This window comes from Lissotriton helveticus, chromosome 2_2, assembly GCF_964261635.1.
Source record: "Lissotriton helveticus chromosome 2_2, aLisHel1.1, whole genome shotgun sequence".
Classification (NCBI taxonomy): Eukaryota; Metazoa; Chordata; class Amphibia; order Caudata; family Salamandridae; genus Lissotriton; species Lissotriton helveticus.
Window position 1 is genome coordinate 175,558,144 of NC_136060.1, and position 22,092 is coordinate 175,580,235.

A 22,092-nucleotide genomic window follows, 5' to 3' on the forward strand; every position below is an offset into this window, starting at 1 on the left:
TCAGATTACCACACATTGGCATGCTACATAGTACAGTAAAACCGTCAGTGCAAATGTGAGGTCTATAAATGACGATGTGCTCCCACACTATGCTTAAGTAATATATTTGGACAGTCTTCTCCAAAATGCACCACAAGCTACATACTACACTGGTAACCACTCCTGAATACATCTGATATAATTGCTTGAGACGGAAGGTTTTTTTTCACACGCCACTAAACTTTGGTGATGCAACGCAAGACAAGATCCCCCTAATAGTAAAATTGTTCCCGCACCATTTGAGCAAAGGGTGCTGAAATAGGTCCGGAAGCCCGGTTTTAAACCAAATCAATGCAAATATCCATAACAGACTCAAGATTAACATTATTGTTGCTATTTTTAACGGAACCAAGCCAGAAAATGTTCACTACACGTGATTTATACACAATCCCATTTGTGTTCGCCTTTCACAGAACATGGTTAGAATCATGGCGTTGGCTCAACATTCTTTGATTCTGGGCTAGTCACTTAATCACCTGTGCTTAAAATAAATCAGATCTTGTGTAATGCACGCAAATGCCCTTGGGGCAAAGTTTGTGCTATACAATTTAGATCTAATCCCAAATGCACCACTAGACAGTTTTAAACAAAAAAAGACAAGATTCTTACCCCATATACTGCTAAATGGTTTTTCAAATTTGCTGAAATATCTGGTATCAGGATTATTCAGAAGCCATGTGGTAATAGTGAACAGATGCCACAGGCCAGCACCCAACATTGAAGTGTGTTTGAGCTCCAGACTTTAGTGCAGTTCACCATCTGCCACTTTTATTGGCAATTAGCGTCTTGGCCACAGCCCGATATGGTCAAGTTTACAAACCATGCAGTTACGGGGGGCTATAAATTGCATCTATGCTTGGTAATTCACAGCAATTTGGAAACATATCTGCCATTACATAAAACAAAGTAGTCCCAATGGGGTTGTAGCCCCCAACTGCCACAGAAAGTGTTCTAATAGGGAGAGAGGAAAAAACTACTCCAATGAGTAAGATCCAGTATTACATTTATTTACACATCTCATTTATGGATATATTGTTCAATTTACACAGTATAATGAAGTACTAATATTGAAACGCCCATGTTAAGCCTCATACATTCACAACACGAGTCCCAAAGGAGTCTCGTTTTTAGATACTTAGTCCTGATGATCCTGCTCTAAAGGCCAATGTTGAGGGGGTCGAAACCTTGACAAACGTGTGCCCTGGTTTTTAGATTTTTTTATGGTCGACGTCACTTGTTTCACGGGTGAGGACTTCAAAACATTCTATTGTCCTCAGTCACATGCATACATGTTGTACATAGCACAACTAGACTTTCTATTCACTAACTCAATGTGCCGTGACTTAAAGAGCACCTTGTACAAGTACTTCATTATACTGACTAAATTAAATATATTCATAAATTAGATGTGTAAATAAATGTACTAAACGCATAACGAACTTACTCATTGGAGTACTTTTTTCTCTTTCCCCTAATACAACAGTTTTTAGGTCTCGTCTATCAATATGCTTGCGCCTTGAGCTTGCGAGAATATAGGGGCTTATCCAGAGGTTAACCAAACTGGCGATTTCATCAAGTGCCCGTGAAAAGCAAGCTCAATGCGCAAGCGCATTGACATAAAGCGCGTGCACATCAAAGCCACCAGCCTCCCTCCCACAAGCTTCCCCCAGCGTGCGCTCTGCCTCTCCTCCCCTAATTATTCACTGCCACGGCCGGCCGTACTTTCACTTTCACCCCTCCCTCCTCCCAAACATCAAGCGGCCGGCTGTACTTGCACCCACTAACAAAAAATGGGGAAACCCAAAGAAGTCAAAGACCTGGGTAGATTATGATATCAAAAACAGAGGTCCGTGACCCTCTTTCATTGAACTGAATCAATCAGTATATGATCAATGTTTCCATATTATTTAGGAGTATGTCCATTTGATCAACCCTACTCAAACAATGTACAAAATTCACATCAATAGAAATATGCAACAGCAGTAATAAAAAAATCAGGGGCAATTTTATTTCGTTACATCTCCAGAAAAACTATCCAACGATAGAAGGTTGCCCGAAGAGAGCGTGCAAGGAATATGAGAAATATAAGGTGATTAAAGAAAGTAACGTTCAGATAAGGACAAAATTATTCACAAATTTGCTATACAAAGGATCGGTTCCAAGGTTCACCGTCCTACATTAACCTGGCCTCACATGAATTATATACACATTTTCCAATAAAGGGGGAACATAGCTTCCAAAGGTTATTTGCACATGACTCGTCTTAGGGCCTATAGGTAAGTTGGACCTGGGCTATGAGAGTCTTCATCAGGACTAACAACGGGCAACCCAAAAGTATTGTTGACCCCTAAAGTGGGGGACCAAGTGGTGTGTCTTCACTCGTAGTCCCAAGGTTAATATTAACCCCTTATCCACGGTATATCGTTTGACCCGCTTCCTACGATGACCAGTAGTTATACATCCAAGTCACGTAAATACAAAACATGTTGCATTACAAATGCTATAGGTGTCACATTTGCGAAAGTTTATAACTATTAGCATTGTAAATGACAAAGCTATTAATTTAGCTATTTTAAAAAACACATAAATAAAAAAAGTCATTTTTAAGACCAATAGCTCAAACTTTCCTAATGCGAGACCTATTGCATTTACAATGCTTGTTTCAGTTTTATGCGTCTCCGGGCGCTCACCTGGCGTGCGCTACTTCCTGGCGCGTCCCGCTGGGATATGGAGTCCCCCTCACTGCAGCCGGGATCTGAAAAGGCAGCGGCGGCAGGGGGAGACTGGCGATGAGGGCAAAGAGCAAAGTGCCCCAGCAAGCGGCGGAAAGCCTCCAGGCACCCCCAGTGTCTACAAGAGTCAGGTAGGGTAAAGAGCGAGCCCCCCTAATACAACACTACTGCCGTGGTAGTCAAGGACTACAACACCCCATAGGGTCCTCTTTGTCTGGCCCAGGTCCTTGGGTTAGCCACTTTTTCTATTTAGAAATTCCATAAATAGAAACATACCAGTCTTGTGTCAGTTATGTACAGGTGAGTTACTGAAATTTTGTTACTCTAAAAATTGGGTCCTGTTCTATCAAATTTAGGAAGCACTGCATTTTTTCCTTCCTGGTATACCCTTACGACTACTTTTTTGCTACAAAGCTGCTGCAATGCAGACTTGCAATGGGTATTTAATCTTAGAAACTATAATCTGGAAATGTGCTACCCGATAGGCTCTCTAAAGGATGCTGTTCATCGTAAGGAACGACATCCTATATGCATAAATGAATTATATATACTTCAGGGTCCCCGCATGCAGCGCTTCGGTAAATCTTTGACGCACAAAGATGCTCCTAAGATAGAGAACCAGCATATTGGTCCACCTGGACAACCGTATGTTATGTACCGTATTTTCTGGCGTATAATGCGACTGGGCGTATAAGACACCCCCTACTTTTCCTTTAAAATATAGGGTTTGGGCTATATTCGCTTGTTCATAAAATGACCCCGGCGTATAAGACGAACCCCGACTTTTGAAAAGATTTTCAAGGGTTAAAAAGTAGTCTTATACACCAGAAAATACGGTAGCTTGTATGCGATACACTACTGGTCCGTGTGCAAGATGGTTGGCAGGTGCTTGGGCATAGCATATAAGATTTGATCTGTGTGCATGGTCCACTGTATGTTGTATGAATCATGTATGTCAATGTCTACGTGGCTGTGTATGGATGCACTACCCCAGGTCATACCCATTTTGCTTTTCCAAGGTTTCCTCATGTACTGTAGACACATTCACAATGCTTCAAGTACACAAATGTAAGACCAAAACATGTCAACAAAGGTTAAGATGACTCACCAAGGGTTAATTTGTCTCGATTGTTGGCAACAGCATGAATTAAACCAATGGTGCCACACGAGTTGCCAACTGTTTGTTTCATAAAATACACTTTAGGGTGGTTCTCTTTCCCACTTAAGTCTGTAGCTTGCTTTTCTCTGAAGCTTTCATGCTGTAATGAAATGAATGGCAGTTTTAATGTTGATGTAAACCAAGTCATTGGTAAACTGATTTAAAGTACTTGTAAAGCAACAGTTCATCATGAATGGCCTGCTTACCTTTCCTGCATGCTGTGGATCGTTCCTACCCCCATATCCAGAATGCATTTAATGTATATATCATTATGATGGTTATTATAATGCAGTCACACTAAAGGTGACGGAGAAGTGTTTACAAAAACTATAACTGGCAATCGCTCAGGGTATACCGGACCGCTGGTTTAACAAAGTCAAAACAGTCTGGGGTTGCTGCTAGATTTTCAATAAAGAGCAGAATCAGTTTTGATTTGCATACAACAGACCTTCATCTAGAAAGACTGGGCAAAAACGAATCGTTGGAGAGCTGCCTTAAGAAGCTGCCAGTGGTTATGCTACTTAATGCATTCCCATTGAGTATACACAAGCGTGCCCCATTGTCTACATCCTCTTAGGTATTTGGATCTAATTTTTCCTATTTTAAATGGCGTGTAGCATGCAGAATCCAATATTGGTCAGAAACCCGACCTCCCAGTCTCATCCAGGATTCCCAGGTCTAGCTCTGAATTAGTTGGATTGCAAATTGTAAAACCCCACTGGATTGTCTTAAAACCAAAGTCATACATTGTCAGATTGGGTCTAAAGAGGGGCGTGGAAAGCAGTTTACAATCCAGTGGGTTTTGTCTGCTATGTCGGTGAACCGTGTAAATATTTGGGATCAGAGTGAACATTGTCTCTGATCCTCAAATATCACAATTTCTTGTTCCCCAACGATCACAGACCTTTGATATGCCTAGGAGGTCCAATTTAAAAAGCCCTGTAGGTGTGATTAGGGCTGGCAGAATAACTTACACCCCGTGTGCACGTGGAAGCCCTAGTGCACATCTACCCGTGCCCTAGAGATATCTAATTTTAACATCTTAGGAGATCTTAATTTACATATGGAACGCCCAGACTCGCAGGAGATTATCAACTTTCTAGGCGACATTGAAGCATGTCAATTAACTCAACTTGTGGAAGGTCTCACATAGCACAGGTCACTTATTGGATCGAGGATTTTCCAATATTCACTCGCAAAGTCCACCCCCCCCCCCCCTTCCGTTAATTTGTACGGATCATTTTCTCATCCACATATGCCTCAGTCTAGCTGGTGCCCTGTAGCAGTCTTCTCAACCTTTCAAACTAGAAGTCTCCAGTTTTGCGTCCAGCCTAAAGCCATCCTGCCCCAACTGGCCCATTGACTTGGAGGAAGCAGACAGCTTAGAGGAGCTGGATCAACTCTCAACCACTGCATCCCCAAGAAACTGACCTGCGCCTTGCATTCGCACGCCTGGTACAATGAGACCATAGAGATTGCAAAAAAACGCTGTAAAATTCTGGAACGCACATGGAGGCGTACTTGCGACCCCAATGCCAAAAAGATCTACAGGCAGGCCATTAAAGCATACCACAAACTTGTACAAAAATCTAAAGGCGCATTCTACACTAATTTGATTAAATCAAGTCTTAACCCCTCTAAAACCATCTTCTCCCTTAAAACCCCCAGCAGGAACTAACCACATCATATCCTCTAATCTGCAATGTGAATCTTTGGCACGCTACTTTATCTGTAAAGTTTAGGGCATTTATAACAAACTCAACTCCAGAAGGGTCGCTGCTAAATCGTGGCCCCCAATTCCTCACCGATCTCCCCTACTCTCTAAAAGTTAATGGCACCCCTGACCAAGTATTTGTAAGTTAATGGGATTTTGGACAGGTCATAAAATGGGTTGCGGCCTAAGCATAGTACGTACTGCCAGTTAGAGCAGCTAGGGAAGTCACTGGACATGGGCAACACCTCGGCACTGATCTTACTGGACCAGAGTGCGGCCTTCTATACTATCACCCATGAGCGTCTGCTCCAATGACTGGGAGATCGGGGTTAGTGGTAAAGCTTGGGCCTGGTTTGCGTCCTTGCTATCCATTCGCTCCTTTCAGATCCAGGCCCCTCCCTATCTGTCCAATATTTATCGCCTCAGCAGCGGTGTCCTTCATGGCTCTGCGCTGAGCCCATGTTACTTAAAGGGTATGTCTGTCCTCTAGCCCTTTTGGCCAAAGCTCGGCAGATCAATATGATATACTTGGATGATATGCAATGGATATTCACTTTCAACAGCAACCCAGCCCAAGACCAAGTGAAATTCTGTGAAGATGTCCTGGCCATCTCAAACTGGATGGCAGATAATTATCTTCCACTAACTCATTAACAGAGGTGCTCCTGGTAGGCCGGGACACTTATGAAATGGGACAACCAGTAGCCTGCTGCACTGGGCACTCCTCCCCAAACAAGAAGTGCAGTTGAGAATCTAGGGTTCCTGATGGACAACTCCCTCCTTCGAACTTCACACAAAACAGTGGCTGGTACATGCTTTGGCCACCTATGGGGCTTGAAACCCATCTTGTTTTTTTTTGGATGCTTCCACTCGCCAGGTGATCAATCGGTGGTGCCGTCACGTCTCGATTATTGCAATGGACTGTTACTCTGTAAATAAAACGGTCACAAAGACTTCAAAGGGCACAGAATGCGGCTGCCCCCCATTCTATTTGCCCTCCCCAAACACTGCCATACATCCAATCTCCTGCACCGACTACACTGGCTGCCTGTCTAACAGAATCCAGTTCAAAACTCTGAACTGGAGATAAGATCTTATACAGTGTGCCTCCCCCCCCCCCCCCCCCCCATTAGGTTCTTGAGCTCTGTAGGTGATCTGTTCCTACACAAGCATTGCTATCAGCAGACCTGCATCTGACTTGTACTCCTAGGGCACGCAGGAGTAGTGAGAGGGCGCTCTTTTAGGTCCTTGGCCCCAGCCCTATGGAACGCTATTCCTCTTTCGGCACTCCGCACACACGATCATTTGGCGTTTAGAAAACACAGCAAAACCTGGTGGTTTTCATCCATCTAGTGCACGATAAGTATGCTTGCTGCACCAGTGTTCTCTAGTCTTTCAGTAACTGACTATACCTGGCTGTCTTTCATCCAGCTATCATCACTTTCCCTGGTCTCCCAGCCACGAGCGCTGGGACGCCCCGATGTTAGAGTAGCTATGCGCTATACAAGAACAGCTAACATAACACATCAGTCTGCCAACCAGCAGGGGTTGTTTTTGCCATCAAACAAACTACTTTATCACCAGCAACCACAATGCCCAGTAGTTCGCCTGTCTGATGCAGCTATGACCCAATGAAAGACAACTTAAAGGGAACTATGCTGAGAGGGCCTCTGTCGCATGGGAGCGATTGTCACTCTTACAGCATGAAAAAATGTACACAGTGACTTTTCCACATCTGCCTTTCTATTCTCAGAGAAACCGACCTAGATTGTGATGCATGATTTGCCTCTGCTCTACCATTAATTTTTTTACTTACGGATTTATATTATAAGCAATAGCACGCAAAGATATAATTGCACTTACAATGTAGCATATTATACATATTCTCAGGCTACTATTCCGCAAGGTAGTATTCTCATACCAACGTGATGATGATAGAGCCCCTGTTGTGGCCTAAGATTTTCAAGTCTGGTGCTTGTTACTGCTCTTAATAGGTAGTCTTCAGCACAATATTTGCTCCTCGTGTATCCGCTCACAAACCAAGGAGGAACTACCGCCCCCCCCCCCCCCCCCAATTCAAAATCCCCCCCAGGCAGGTCTCATTAACCAGATTTCCTGCATTGTAATGCTGGGTAGTGCAACAGCGCACCGGGCAGATCATTCTCAGCACTGCAGTTCCACAGCAGGGTCTCGCTGTTCAGGAGCTTATTTTGGCAGTCCGCGCCAGAGCGTCCGTCCGGATCACCCAGGAAGCCACACCCTCTATCATCCATACCAGGGCCCTCACCATCAGGGGGTACTTCAGTGTTGTCGCTTGGCTGTCGCAATATGTCCACTAATGCCACAACATGCCCTCACTGTCTCCAATGCCTTTTCGCTCCCTGTTAGAAATGGGATTTCTGGTTGGCTAAGGTCTGCACCAAAGTCAGGCAGAAACCACCCCTCTAGTCGGGATAAGTGAGTTAAACTCCTAAAATAACCCCTGCTCACCCCCTTGGTAGCTTGGCATGAGCACCCAGGCTCATCTTGGAGGCAGTGTGTAAAGCATTTGCTTTAAACCAACAATAATAGTGTAAGCACTACAGAAGGATACTACACCAGTTCAGAAAAATAGCTAATATTTTTATATACTTAAAAACAAGACCAAATACGATAAAAATCCACCACACAGTACTTTAAAAATCTTCAGTTATCAAAATAATGTTGAAACAGTTCCTTGATGTAGACAGCTCAGTCAGAGGCTATCACGGCGTTGTGACCAATCCAAACAGTTCCAGCTAACCGCGCGTCGCGGGCCAGCTATGATGTCAGGGAGACCCGCAAACAGTACCTTTCAGAAATGCAGGGGGTCTACCTTGTTGATCTTCCGAACACAAGACGTTCACAGGTGTCGGTTCTGGAGGTCAGTGCAGGAGGAGTCGGGCCCTCGAAGTCACACGCGTTGCAGATAAATCTCATCTCTGGTGAAGACAAAGCGCTGGCTTCAGCAGGAATCGGGTGCTGCGGGGCAAATTGCAGCGATGCAGTGCCCTCAGGTCGCAGTGCGAGCAGAGGCTCGGGGTGGCATCAAATGCGTCGTTGGTGAGACCAGGGTAGCGGCGTGAGATGAAGGCAGTGTTAGTCATGGTGCTGGCAGGTCATAGCGCTGCAGCAATGACGCCGCTGCTGCACTGTCGGCTGACGAAATGGAGTCGATGGTACCGGCGTTGGTAGGCCAAGGCTGCGGTGCGCCAAGTAACTTTACAAGCGATGCCCTCGAACCACGGTGCAAGCCGCAGCATAGAGTCCGGCATGGAGCAATGTCATCGGGGATACCAAGGCGTCATCGTGAAGCAAGGCGGTGCAGAGTGGTGCCCACAGGTCAGTGGGAGCAGCGGCTCCGTGGCAGTGTAGATGGTGAGACCAGGTTCACGGTGCGGTGGTGCCCTCTGCGGTGCCTTGAGGACACTGAGTCGGCAGCGGCGTCGTAGACTGTCAGGCTTGAAGTCTTTGCTGTTCCTGAGACTTCTTGAACAGGGGGCAAGCTCTACCTCAAGTCCTTGGAGATACTCAGCACATGTAGAGAAAGTTCAGTCCAATCATTTCAATGCCCAATTCAGAAGTAGCAGCTGCAGGCCAACCCAACAAAGCAAAGCAACAACACAGCAAAGGGGCAGTACTCCTCCTGGCAGCTCTTCCAGCTCGCCGTCTTAGTAGGTTCCTTGATTCCTGAGCATTCTCTGAAGTCTTTTCTATCGCTGAGACTTCCAACAGGAGGCAAGCTCTACTTCAAGCCCTTGGAGAAATCTCTAACAGGAGGATGATGAAAGCACAGTCCAGTCCTTTCCCTGCTCAAGACAGAAGCAACCACTGCAGGCCAACCCCTCAACACCCAGCATAGGGGCAGTACTCCTCCAGCTTCCCCAGTCCTCCTTCCTGCCAGGTTCCTTAGTTCAGAAGTAATCTAAATCTCTGGGGTCTGGGGCCCCATATTTATACCAGCAAATAATTGGTCCTCTGGTTTGAACTATGTACAGGCCCCTCTGCCTTCAGCTTTGGGTGCATTCTGCCAGGGTGCACCTTCATCAGTGTGGGCCAGGGTCAGATGCACCACAGGAGGTGGAAGGTGAGCGGAGCCCTATTCAGATCCAGGTGCGACTCCTCCCACCCATCTATGTATAGATGTGTCTATTCAGCCCTGTGCGGACGCACCCGGTCTCCTTGAGTCTCCCCCAGCCCTGGTCACTCACAAACCAGACCACTAATACACAGGCTAGCAGAGGCAAGCTGGATGGTAAGGTAAAAAAATACCCTCTTTCTCTAAGTGTTTTTTTCAAACACAATGATAAAATACATCTATTAATGAAGTTGGTTTTGGCATTCAAAGTTCAGGCATACTAAACTAAAATTTCTACAATGTTCCCTGAATCAGTTAGGATTATAGGATGTAATAATCAAACTGCCCATTCTGGCCTATGGGGAAAAGGTAGCCTTGCAATAGTGAAAAACAAAGTAGGCTGTAGTTCACTATCAGGACATGCCACACACACCAGGGCATATCCTACCTTTCACATACACTGCACCCTGCCCATGGGGTACCTTGGGTTTACCTTAGGGGCAACTCACATGTAGAAAAGGGAAGGTTTAGTGACTTACAAGTCTGTGCACTTGCTAAGTCGACATAGCAGCCCCAGGTTGTGCACAGGCTCTGCAATGGCAGGCCAGAGTTACAGTTTACGGGCCGTTTGCGTGGGTGTCACAATCCAGTGCTGCAGCCCACCAACAGCATTTGATTTATAGCCCCTGGCACTCGCAGTGCACTTTGAGGGACTGACAAATCAAATAAGCCAATCATGGAAATTGCAATCCTAAAACCAACACACTAGTCAGGAAAAAATTAGGAGGAAAAGCAGAAAGTTTAGGGATAAACCTGCAAAAAGGGATATCTCCAACACTCCCAGTTCGTCGGGCCACTTGTAGTCTAAAGATCCCTTCGTAGTCTAAAGATCCCTACAGTCTGCCCATTTGACAAATTCCCTCAGTACATTGGGGCATGTTTCACTTTCCAATCGCTTGCGAGTTTCCTTTTGGCCCACACCAACCCCAGGTCTATAAACTTGCTAATCACCTTATCACGGGCAGTGTGGGGAACACCCTGGTGTCAGTGCTATGTCACACTCAGTTGTGTCCGCCCACCTGGTCATCACCACTCTCCAGAAGTCTCAGGAGTGAGCAGTCCCAACACATGTGTAAAAACCCTGCACCTTCCAGGTTACATCTCGGGCAAGTGGACTGGCACCAAAATATTAAGAGATCTTGTGGCGTAAGGTACACTCTGTGAAGGACAAAGTGGATCAGTTGAAAAACTGCGTTCCTAGAACTGCAGGCCCTTTCCACTAACTCCTGTCCCCCCTCCCCCACCGCCCCGCCCCCCCCCCCGGGCTTCTAGTCTATGTTCTCTTATAAATCTCCGATAGTAGGAACCGCTGCTACCTACCAAGTTCGCAGTGTATGCCAGTTCCAGCTGTGAGGCAGCATCTGGCAGACCAGCAAAGGAATCTTAACGCAGCGGAATTTTATCTGCGCCAGTCCACAGCACCAGCGCATGCCCGTACATCTGCGGAAGCCGCTCCATCCCTCAAGGGAAGGCACAGCAGCATATGGGAGAGGAGCTGAAAGGAAAATGCTACTTACCAGTATGCATCTGTTCTTGGCATGTAGGGCTGCTGACATTCTTATCTTTGCATAGATCGCTGCCTAGTGTTGTGTCCAGATGATTGCACTTTGTTGTCTTGGAAGAGTCTTCGAAGTATCACGAGATAGGTGACTCCTCCCTTGGACCATAGTGCGGCGCTACTCAGTCTTCCGATCCCTCACAAGAACCCTGCAATCATGGTATTGAACTGGGTAAAGTGTGTGTGTGGGATCCAGAGGGATAGCGACCCAAAATAGTACAAGCCTCGGTAGTGTGACCAACTTTAAAAGTGCTTCTCTTCCTGCCACTGATAGCGGGAGGGATCCACAGAACTCTAAATTACTTTTGGCGCACCATCGCTCTCCCTACATTGCCCTCCAGTAAGTCACCAGGATCGTGATCTATTTTAACTCCCAGATAAGTCCGGCATCAGTTTTCCACATCACTCCACCTGGGCAAATTCTCCCCGTAATAGCAGGTAATAGGAACGTCTTGGTCCAATTTACCTTTAGACCCGCAACCCTTGCCAACCTACTCAGCAGATCTTTGGCCCCTCTTAAAGAGTCTCGAGAGGTAGCAAGGATCATCAAGAGGTTGTCCACATACAGTGCTATATATTGGGATTGGGATAGTTCATGGTAGTTGTGGGCAGATTTAGCGTGCACATCCAAAGGCTCCACCGCCAATGCAAACAAGAGGGGCGATAAAGGGCAGCCTGGTCTCGTTCCTCTGCCCACCTCAGAGATGAAGCCCCCCGTTCTAACTCTAGCAGTGGAATCTTTATATAGAATAGCTGTTAAAGCCACAAAAAGATAGTTATAGATGTGTAAGGAATATCTGATATATCCTATGGGTTTGGATACTCCCAGTCTGGTGAACCTGTTGGGTAGGGAAAAGGGTCATCTGGGTCTTTCCCTCCCCCATACTGTACTGATCATCAGCATCCTGAGGAGGTGTAGGTTGTGGAGAATGAAGGAGAATTTTGAGGTGAAATGTTTAAAGGGAGAGCAGGAGAAGGAGACAGGAGAAGAAGGGTGCATAGGAGATGTGGAAGAGTCCTTGACAGGCACTGGAGGTGTAGGTGCTGTATGACTTACTCTTCCTGTGTGTTATGGTGGAAACGTGTCCTATTTCTGGGTCTATGTATATCCTCTTTTGCAAAGGATCAGGTCTAAAAAAAGCTCATCTTGAGAAATTGCTTTCGGCGCAGATTTGTTTCGGCTCAGTGCCTGGTTTCTGCTGGTCTTCAGCCTTAGGAGTTGTTGTATAGTCCTGTGGCGTACTTTGGCACCGAAGGTATTGTTTTCGTAGTATAGGCCTGGTACGAGGGCTTGGAGGCATCCAAAACAGGTTTTGTGGGTTTCGGCACTGAAGATTTTGGTGTGGAAGCAGGTCATTAGTTTTGGTGCCGTATTGTCTTTAGGAGTCAATGGTTTCTGGGTCTTTATCGGAACCGGGACTTTTCGGTTCCGGTGCGGAGGGAGCTGGTTGTATCGGCACATGCGGTTTGCTCGGTATGGAGCTACCGGAAGGCTTTAATATTTTCTTCGGAGCCGGGCTCGAAGGTGGGGCTTTTGAAACAATGTCGGTCTCGACTGGGCCCCGAAGGTGGAGTTTTGACCTTAGCCTTTGGTTTAGGTGTTGGGGCAGGGGCAGTCGTACTCCCACATTAACCTGATGGTATGGAGTCATCTGCATCAGATACGATCTGGAGATCATTGGAATCTTCCTAGGGGACATCTGGACCTTCGAAGATATCCACTGGTTCCGGAGGTGATCTCTGCATGTCACATTGACCGGCCCTCCGATCTCGAATGGTCTTCGATCGAAAGTACGCACAGGTTGTGCAGCCCGACTCGTCGTGTTCAGGTGATAAACCAGATTACACACCTCGTGATAGTCGCTCTGTGGAAATTTTGCTCCACACCCGGGGCATTTTTTGAATTGTGTCCTTTCCATGAGGTGTGGGCCTCACCATGTGGTTAGGCCCAACAGCCCACGTCGACAACCGGAATCGAAGTGATTAGGTCGAGTCTATGTATATTGAAGTTAAAGTTTGTTTTTAGAAAGTTTCGCGCAAAGTCTTTGAAAAGCAGATTTGAACCGGAGCAGGAAAGTTGCACCTGAACCCAGTGGCAGAAAAAAAAAAAAAACAAGGATGGAGCTGATGCCCATGAGCACTGTGAGAGAAGTTGGCCCGATACAAGGTGATCACTAGAACTAGTGAGTATCATATATCAGTCCAAACAACCCTTATGGTGATTGGTTGTAAATCAACCTTATAGACCAGCTATCCTAATGGTAGCATGGGCAAAGCAGTCTTAGGCTAAACTCTTTTGGCATGTGAAGCCAGCTGTTTTATCACAATATAACCCCTTGAATACCAGATGAAAGGACACCACACAGGTTGTTATGAAAATAAACAGTATATTTCTTAACACCTCTGAACTGAGATCAGAGGGCTAAGCACATGACAATCTTACGAAAAATACGACAAGTTGCACAAAATTACAATGGTGCCCTAGGGGCACGACAAACCATATACTAAGTAAGTGGAATGTGAAAGTCGATAGAAGGAATAGAGCTGTCCAGAGGCTGTAGGCTAGATGGGACCACGCTACACTAACTCTAATAGGAGGCCCACGGAACGCGTGTGCAGAGTGTGAACTCGCACGCGAGATGCGTAACAACGTCTATGGACAGTACAGTTCAAGTAAAAGGTAAGAACGGACAATCCTGACTAGTTAGGACAACAACGACTGTGGAACTGGACACTAGGACAGTTAGACTACCCATGAGCACCGAAATGCTCTCGTTACCTCACCCATGGGCTGCGGGTGCATAAGTGCCAAAGTGTGTCGGGTTCTCGCGTTCAAGTCAATGGAGCCTGAAAGAAAAGATGCTGCAGGCGATCAGGAGGAAGATGTCCGGTGCGATCCAAGTGTGGATCGGTGAAGAAGAAGACCTGAAAGCAGAGGGGACAGTGTTCAAAGTCACTAGCCAGTGACAGGTGTGGAACCAGGAAGGAACCAGGTGCTGTCGTCGCGATCAGGTGAAGAGTGGACGCTTGACTCTGCAGCCACGTGGACCAGGAGGTGTCTTCGACCAGGATGGAGGCACGAGCTGTCCCACGCAGGCTCTCACTGTCGGCGGTGTCGGATCTGGAATTGGAGTCAACAGGCCTTGGCAAAGGCAACCGATGCGGTGAAGGGAAAAGACGTCTGGTGCTGACTAGGAGAGTCCGGGGTGCCCCTCTTTTGGAAGGGAGCAAGGGCCAGTCTGGAGCAACCAGACCAGCAAAGATTCAAAGGTTCGTCGTCTAGGAGGTCACTAGCCAGCCGGCAAGTGACCAGACAACGCTTCAAGCAGCAGACAAGCAGAAGGGCCCCACGCAGATCTCGTGGATGCTGGAGGGCTGATCTTCGGTGCAGGGGCTGCTCGGGGCTGGGGCTTCTCAGTCCCCAAAGCACTTGGTCGAGTTTACCTCGGGAGTCGTGCTGAAAGCGAAGTGCAGGTTCTTTCAAGATGGCTGGTCCCACATGTCTCGTCGCACCCACGGATCTCAGCTGTGCTGCAGATGTGGGTTGAGGTCGGAGAGGTCTGGGAATCTGAGTCGTCGGGCTCTGAAGTCTTGATCCTTGAGGGAAGACGACAAAGGGAAGCCGCTGGACGCTTGATGGTGCCTGCAGTTGCAGGGTGGACACTCCTTGCCCACAAGGGGGCTTTCTTCAGTCTTCTGTGGAGCAGAACGTCGAAGTCCAGAGTTTCTTCTTGTAGAGTAGTTCAGGATTAATCTAATTTGGAATGGGACCAGCTCCTACCTTTATCCTGCTAAAGGGGGCTGCACTACTAGGTCCCTCCCCTGGGTGGGACCAGGAAGGGGGGTGGTTACACCCCCTAGCCTTTGTCCTGTTTCGCGCCAGAGCTGGGGCAGGGATGCCCCAGCAACTGGTTTGAACCGGTGTATGCACAGGACACCTTGTGTGCCCCAGGAATGTCTCATTCCTTTCAGGCCTATCCTCCCCCAATACACAAAATCCTGTCTGGGGTGGTGCTAGCACCTCCCAAGGCAGAAAACCCTTTGTCCAAGCCGCCCTCGCTGGAAGGACTCCCAGCAGCAGGAGGTCAGACTTGTTGTCTGTGGTGGCAGCATCCATTTTGTGATGCTGAGGCTCGAGTTAACTTTAACCGGGGTTCACAGTTACATACATGTCGTGCCCCTCTAGAAGGGTGGAATGCTACCCCCGTCGCCAGACTTGGCGAGGGGGTAGTATTCCAATTCGTATGACACCTTACTCAACATGTTTTGATAATGTTATACCAGAGTTAATATTTAACAGCGAGGTTGATAATGCACGTAAGAGTATATGGTATAGCGTTATCATGGAACAGCTATTAGGACTTGGTTCCGCAAGCTGCAAACGGGCTCAGCTCATGCCAGAGCACCATCTCACATAATCCCAAGCACTCTGCCTTCAGGATTGATAAGGCCTTCCATAGGAGTGACTGGTAGGAATATATGTGTCCATTTTAGGGTTAGATATAGGTATACTATATCTATAGCAAAGGGTGATTAAACCACCGTGCCCCAGCTGTCATGCAGCCAGTTGTGTCAGTTTTAGATGGCCAGCCAGAGGTGGCATAATACATGCTTCAGCCCCTGGTATGCCCTGGGTACACCTATGCCCTGGATACCTAAGTTACACTGTACAGGGACTGATAAGGTGGCCCAGTACCAATTGGTAAATGCACCTAAAGTACATGGATGTCAATTTAGAGAGAGAACAGCTAGGCTGTGGGTCTGATTAGCAGGCCCACAGCCAGGGAAAGTCGTAAACCAGATTTTTGCTTTTTGCTTCACTGGGGTGACCATAGGATTGAAGACCCCACTCTCCTACACTGTAGTCCAAGGGAGAAGTCACCTATCTCGTGACTACAAAGACTTCTTCCAAGAAGACAACAACATGCAAACAATCAAGCCCAACACCAGGTGGCAATCTAATGCGAAGTGTACAATCTGCAGCTCATATGCCTTGAACATGTTTATTACTTCTAGCTGTTTTTCTTCCTGGTTCAAATATACCTAGGATATACCCTTGTTATGAAAACAAGTTACTTATCTGTAACGTTGGTTCCCCAGTATTGGTAACTTTCATAGATTCCCATGCTTTGTATCATTCCCAGTCGTCTGAATGGGAGCCTCGGTAGTATCACAACCATAGAAACAAAAGAGAATAGGCCTATGCCTCATCTCATTTTGTATCCTATCACCCTCTTTGTGTAAAAGAGACCAAACTTTTGTCAGGACCAATCAGAGCAGCCTCACCCCATAGAACCTTCCTGAGAGAGCTCAGAGACTCAGATTTTCGTAGCCGTTGTGCAAACCGCCACCATCTGTGTAAAAAGACTGAGCTTTCCCAGGGGAGGAGGGTGGGCGCATGGGAATCTATGAAAGTTACCAATACTGGGGAACCAAAGTTACAGGTAAGTAACTTGTTTCCTTGCCCCAGTATTGGAACGATCATAGATTCCCATGCTTTGTATCAGAGTAGCTAGCAGCAAATTACCAAGACACATTTTGTAGATACATGGCATCACATAACCATATAGCAATACTTATAGCATAGCAAAACAAGAAACAAAATGTGCTCACCAGGAAGGAGGGATTGTAGGGAAAGCTCACCTCAATGAAAATGTTCCCCAGGACTGCTTGACCAACAGCCGCATCGTCTCGTCCTGCAGACTCCAGGCAGTAGTGTTTCATGAAGGTATGAGTACTGCTCCACGTTGCTGCCCTGCATGTGTCCTTGATGGCGACTCCAGAGAAAAGAGCCACAGACGAAGCCACAGACCTTGTGGAATGTGCCCGGACTTCTGTCCAGTGGCTTGCCCGCCTCCTGATGGCAGAATTGAATCGCACTGGAGATCCAGCGGGAAATGCCACTCTTTGCCAAAGGAAACCCCTTCCGTGGTGCGCTGTAGGACACAAACAATTGGGATGATTTTCGAAAGGGTCGTGTGCGTTCTAAGTAGAATTTCAAGCATCTTTGAACGTCCAAAGAATGTAATGTGCGTTCCGCAGGCGTAGAAGGGCGCGGAAAGAAAGACTTTATAATCAAGGGTTCATTCAAGTGGAACTCAGACGGCACCTTCGGAATAAATTTCCGATTGGTACGAAGGATAAGCACATCTTTTTTGAATTGAAGGAATGGATGCACTCTGGAGAAGACTTGAAGCTCACTAACTCTTCTAGCTGATGTTAGCGCCAAGAGGAGGGCAAGTTTCCAAGACAGGAATTTCAAGTCCGCCTTGTGAACCAGCTCAAACTGAGCTTTCATGAGTTGAGCCAGGACAAGTTTGAGCTCTCCAAACTGGCGGAGGGCGAACTGGAGGATACATCCGAAACAAGCCTTAAGAATTGTTTAACAATCCTAGAGGACCATAAGGACGGGCCTGAAGAACTGCGCCGAAACCTCGATATGGCTGCAAGATGTACCTTCACAGACGAATGCACCAACCCAGATTTAGCCAATGATAGTATATATGGCAAAAGTTGATGAACCAGAGATTTGTAAGGATGGAGACCTTGTCTTTGACACCACAGGCAGAACGTCTTCCCATTTCGCCTTGTAAGTTTTATTAGTGCTCGAGCCAGAGACAAAACTTCTATACATTACTTGGGGAGATTCAGATGACGGAACTAGTGTTCAGGAGCCACGCTGTCAAGTGCAGCGATTTTGGATCCGGATGGAACACCTGCCCCTGATTCCTCGATAATAGGGACGGAATCGGTCGCAAGCAAATTGGATGATCCTGGGAGATTAGAAGGAGTTGTGTACCAGAATTGCTGGGGCCACGCCGGTGCAATGAGAATCATCCTGCATGGTTCCGCCTTCAGCTTCCCGAGTACTCGTGGAATGAGGGGAATTGGCAGAAAAGCGTAAAAGAATGCGCCGTACCAGGCAATCGAAAGGGCGTTCCCCCAGAGATCCCTGATGGTGAACTTTGCTTGCATAAAACCGGCATTTGGCGTTCACCGGAGATGCAAAGAGGTCGATGGTCGGTGTCCCCCAGACCGAGAACACACTCCATAATGGACTGGTTCAACTCCCATTCGTGATTCACCTCTGCCTGGCGACTCAGGGCATCCGCTGTGACATTGAGAGAACCTGCCAGGTGTACGGCCTGCAAAGTGATCCTGTGAAGAATCTCATAATCCCAGATTCTCTGAGCTGCTTTGGACAGTTTGCGATTTCGTTCCTTCCTGCTTGTTGATGTAGTGCATGGCCGTCGTACTGTCCGTCCGGACCAGCACTGTTTGATTCTGCACTCTGGGAAGGAAAGCCTGCAAAGCCAACTGAATGGCCGTCAGCTCCAAAAAATTTGTGGCAGCAGCGCTGCTCTGGACTCCAGTGTCCGCTGACTTGAAGCTCTGAGCATTGCTCCCCAGCCTTCCAAAGAGGCATCTGTAATCATGATCAGGGGTGGGATGGTGCAATCCTGAATGTTAGACCTTCTGCAATTTTGTCTTTTACTAGCCACCACTTGCATGCCTCTCATTTGTAGCGTCACCAACACCTTGTTGTTGAATGAACTCTCTGCTTGGCACCATTGCTAGTCTAGTTCTTCCTGCAGAGGACGCATTTGCAGCCTGCAATGCTGTATTAATGGTATGCAGGATGACATCGACCCGAGCAGGGACTTGTATTGCTGGACTGAAAGGCCTTTCTTTTTGAGCACCTGGCGAGCCGAGACGACCAACTTGTTGACGTTCCTCCGAAGGACGAGCTGTGCATTGCTTTGTGTCTAAAATGGCCAATGAATCTTGTGGATCTGGAGGGTTGCAGAACTGACTTGTGTTTGTTTAGCTGAAGGCCCAGGTGACTGAACTGGATGGAAGTTGAAACCGATTGAGAAGTTTCCTTGAAAGATGGAACACTTAAGTGAATACCCGTGGTGCAGACCGAAGGCCAAACAGGAGCACCTTGAATTGGAAATGTTTCTTGCCTACTGTGAAGCGTAGATATTGTCTGTGCGCTGGGTGTATCGGTATGTGGAAATACGCATCTTCTAAATCCAGAGACGCCAAATAGTCGCCTGGGTTCAAAAGAGGAATATCTTGGAGTGACCATGCTGAAAGATAGTTTGATAAGTGTGAGCTCTCGTGGGTCTAGTATGGGGCGCCAAGTCTGTAGTCTTCCGAACCAGGAAGAACCTGGAATAAAAACCTCTGCCCCTCAGAGAGGTACCGGTTCTATTGCCCCCTTGATGAACAATTGGTGGGCTTCGAGATGGAGCAGTCCAAGATGTTTCGTGCGGTTGGCGCCAGGAGCTCTTGTTGGAGGAAGATCTTTGAATTCAAACGTATGGCCACTCTGAACAATATTCAGGACCCACTGGTCCGATGTTATGCTCTTCCAGCTGTTCAGACAATAGGATATCCTGCCCCCCACTGATGTGACTTGGAGGGGAGGAACAGTAGTAAGCCAGGAGGCCGCTATTGCCTCTTGGCATTGTCACGTCCCTGGCGGTTCGGACGCCCTCGTTGAGTTTGGCGAGAGAAAGACGCTGATAGTCCCTGGCGTTTATTCGAATATTGAGTCTTATAAGACTGCGAGTAATATCTCTGCTGGGTGTTGCCTCTAAGAAAAGAAACCTCTGCCTCGTGCACCTCTAAATGGGACCTTTCGATAGTTCAGTGATCCCAATGACTTCGCCGTATCCTTTTTTATACTTTGCAGGGCATCATCAACATGCTTACCAAAAAGCATCTCCCCATCAAATGGGAGGTCCAGGATTTTATTTAGGACCTTGTCGAAACCAGGTGGCTCTCAACCAGCCCTGTCGGCGTAGCACTGCTGACCCTGCTAAGGCACGAAAAGCCGTTGAAGCTATATCCATAGCACAATCGATAACTTCGGAGGATGATGATGATGATGATTTTTCTCCCTCCATCAGGACTCTCCAGGCCTCTTCCCTCGTGGAGTCTGGCAATTGTTCCACAAATGGCTCCATGTCACACCACAACTGGCGATCGTATGTGCCTAGAATGGCTAGAGCATTTGCTGCTCGAACAGGCAAGCTGGCCATGGAAGAAAACCTTTCCCACATTATCCAGGCGCCTACCGTCCTTGTCCGGAGGTGTAGTCAAAGGCATTGATGGGTTTTTGGATTTGCTTTGAGCAGCCTGTGAGATCACCGAATCAGGCTTCGGCTGTCCAAGAAGACAAGCTGGACTGCCCTCTGGAGCCTTATATTTCTTTTCCAGCCTGGGAAGAACCGGGATAACAGTGGCTGGATTCTGCATGATTTTGATCCCTTCCTCCCACACATGTTCAATTATGGGAATGGATTTGACTGATTTCCTGTATTGTTCTTTGAAGTCATACAGGAAACATTCTGACTGCTCCCTTGTAATTGGCAGTTCAAACCTCTTAGATGCTCTCTCCATGAGGTTATGGAACCCTCCTATATCGAATGGAGGTGAAACAAAAGTATCTCGCCCAGTGGCGTCTGGATCCTGTAGTCCACTGTCACCGGGATCCAAGTCTGGGTCCTGCAATGGATCAGTCAAGAGATCCACCTGTACTTCATCATCAGAAGAGGCATCCTGTTGAACGGTATTGGCGGGCTCGGGGTCTGATGTCCGGGAGAGGACCGCTGGTATGACCACTGGTGGCGTGAGAGGCACCACTTGCGAAGGAGGCAGTACGACAACTGGTTGCGCTTGCAGCAACACCTGAGGTGGAGGTTGTGCAGGCTGCATGGAAGGTTCTGAAGGAAACCTGGTTCTGTAGTCCTGCAGCATCATCTGTAGAGCATAGACGAGAGGCCGGCATGGCCACCATGTCCTGTCCCAGACCTGGTGGACGTCGCTCCTGAGGAACATAGTGATGCACCTGTTGGTCATATGCATTCTCATAATATTCCTCCGTGTCAGTCTCTTGCAATTTCACATTTAAATCTGAGGGACTGTAGGCATCCCCATAATGGCCTCCATCTTCCTCCTCCTCAGACTCGTCATTCAGAAGCATAGTCTGTGGAAGCGTCAAAACCCTTCTTGGAGACGTCATTTCAGGCGCAATTTTCAGCTTCTGTACTGAAAATTGCAGTTTGACCCGTCGACGGCCTCGTCAACGGAGCAGTCGTCGACGGTGTGGCAGTTTTGACAGTCGACAGAATTATCGTAGACCGTTTCGTCGACGAACTAGTCGTCATCACAATCAGGGTCGAAGTCGTTGATGACGAGGTCGTCGACAGCACCTTTCCTGAGACCACCATAGTAGACTAGGAAGGAGTCATCGTCGACGAACCAGGTACCTTAAACGACGATGCAGTCGTCGACGTCGAAACCGCTCTCGACGATCCAGTCGACGGAGCCAAAGAAACAGCGGGAACTTTCATAGAAGCAATCGTCGATGTACCTGTTTTTGCCGTCGGACGCTGTTTCTCAGGCACGGTCCCTGGATTGACTGTAGAGTATTTTTTACCAGTCTTTTCCTTTTTGGACGGAGGAGAAGTGATGGAAACCTCCTTTTTGTCCTTCGGGGTTGTCACCAATCCAGCAGCCTGTCCCTGCCTCTCCTTTTCACTTCCGTGAGGAGATTTAATGGGACTAGCCCTCTCAGACCTGTCAGATCTTATGAGGGGCCTTGATAGGGGGCTCAGCTGAAGGAGGAGGAGACCTACCCTTCCTCTTGGATCTGCGACAGGAAGCTAGAGATGTTTAATCCTTTTCATCCGATGAGAGCACCTCCTTCAGAGTCTTCATCTT

The 22,092-nt window shown here is 47.5% G+C and overlaps 1 protein-coding gene across 2 annotated transcripts in view; it reads right to left on the bottom strand.

Annotated features, from left to right (window-relative positions):
• UCHL1 (ubiquitin C-terminal hydrolase L1) overlaps window positions 1-22,092 on the bottom strand; it is a 464,331-nt gene that overhangs the window by 359,642 nt on the left and 82,597 nt on the right. For both annotated transcript variants that reach the window (XM_078678272.1, XM_078678270.1), the window contains exon 2: window positions 3,880-4,030. In XM_078678272.1, coding sequence (XP_078534398.1) covers window positions 3,880-4,030 — 151 coding nt within the window. The remainder of the gene's footprint in view (window positions 1-3,879; window positions 4,031-22,092) is intronic.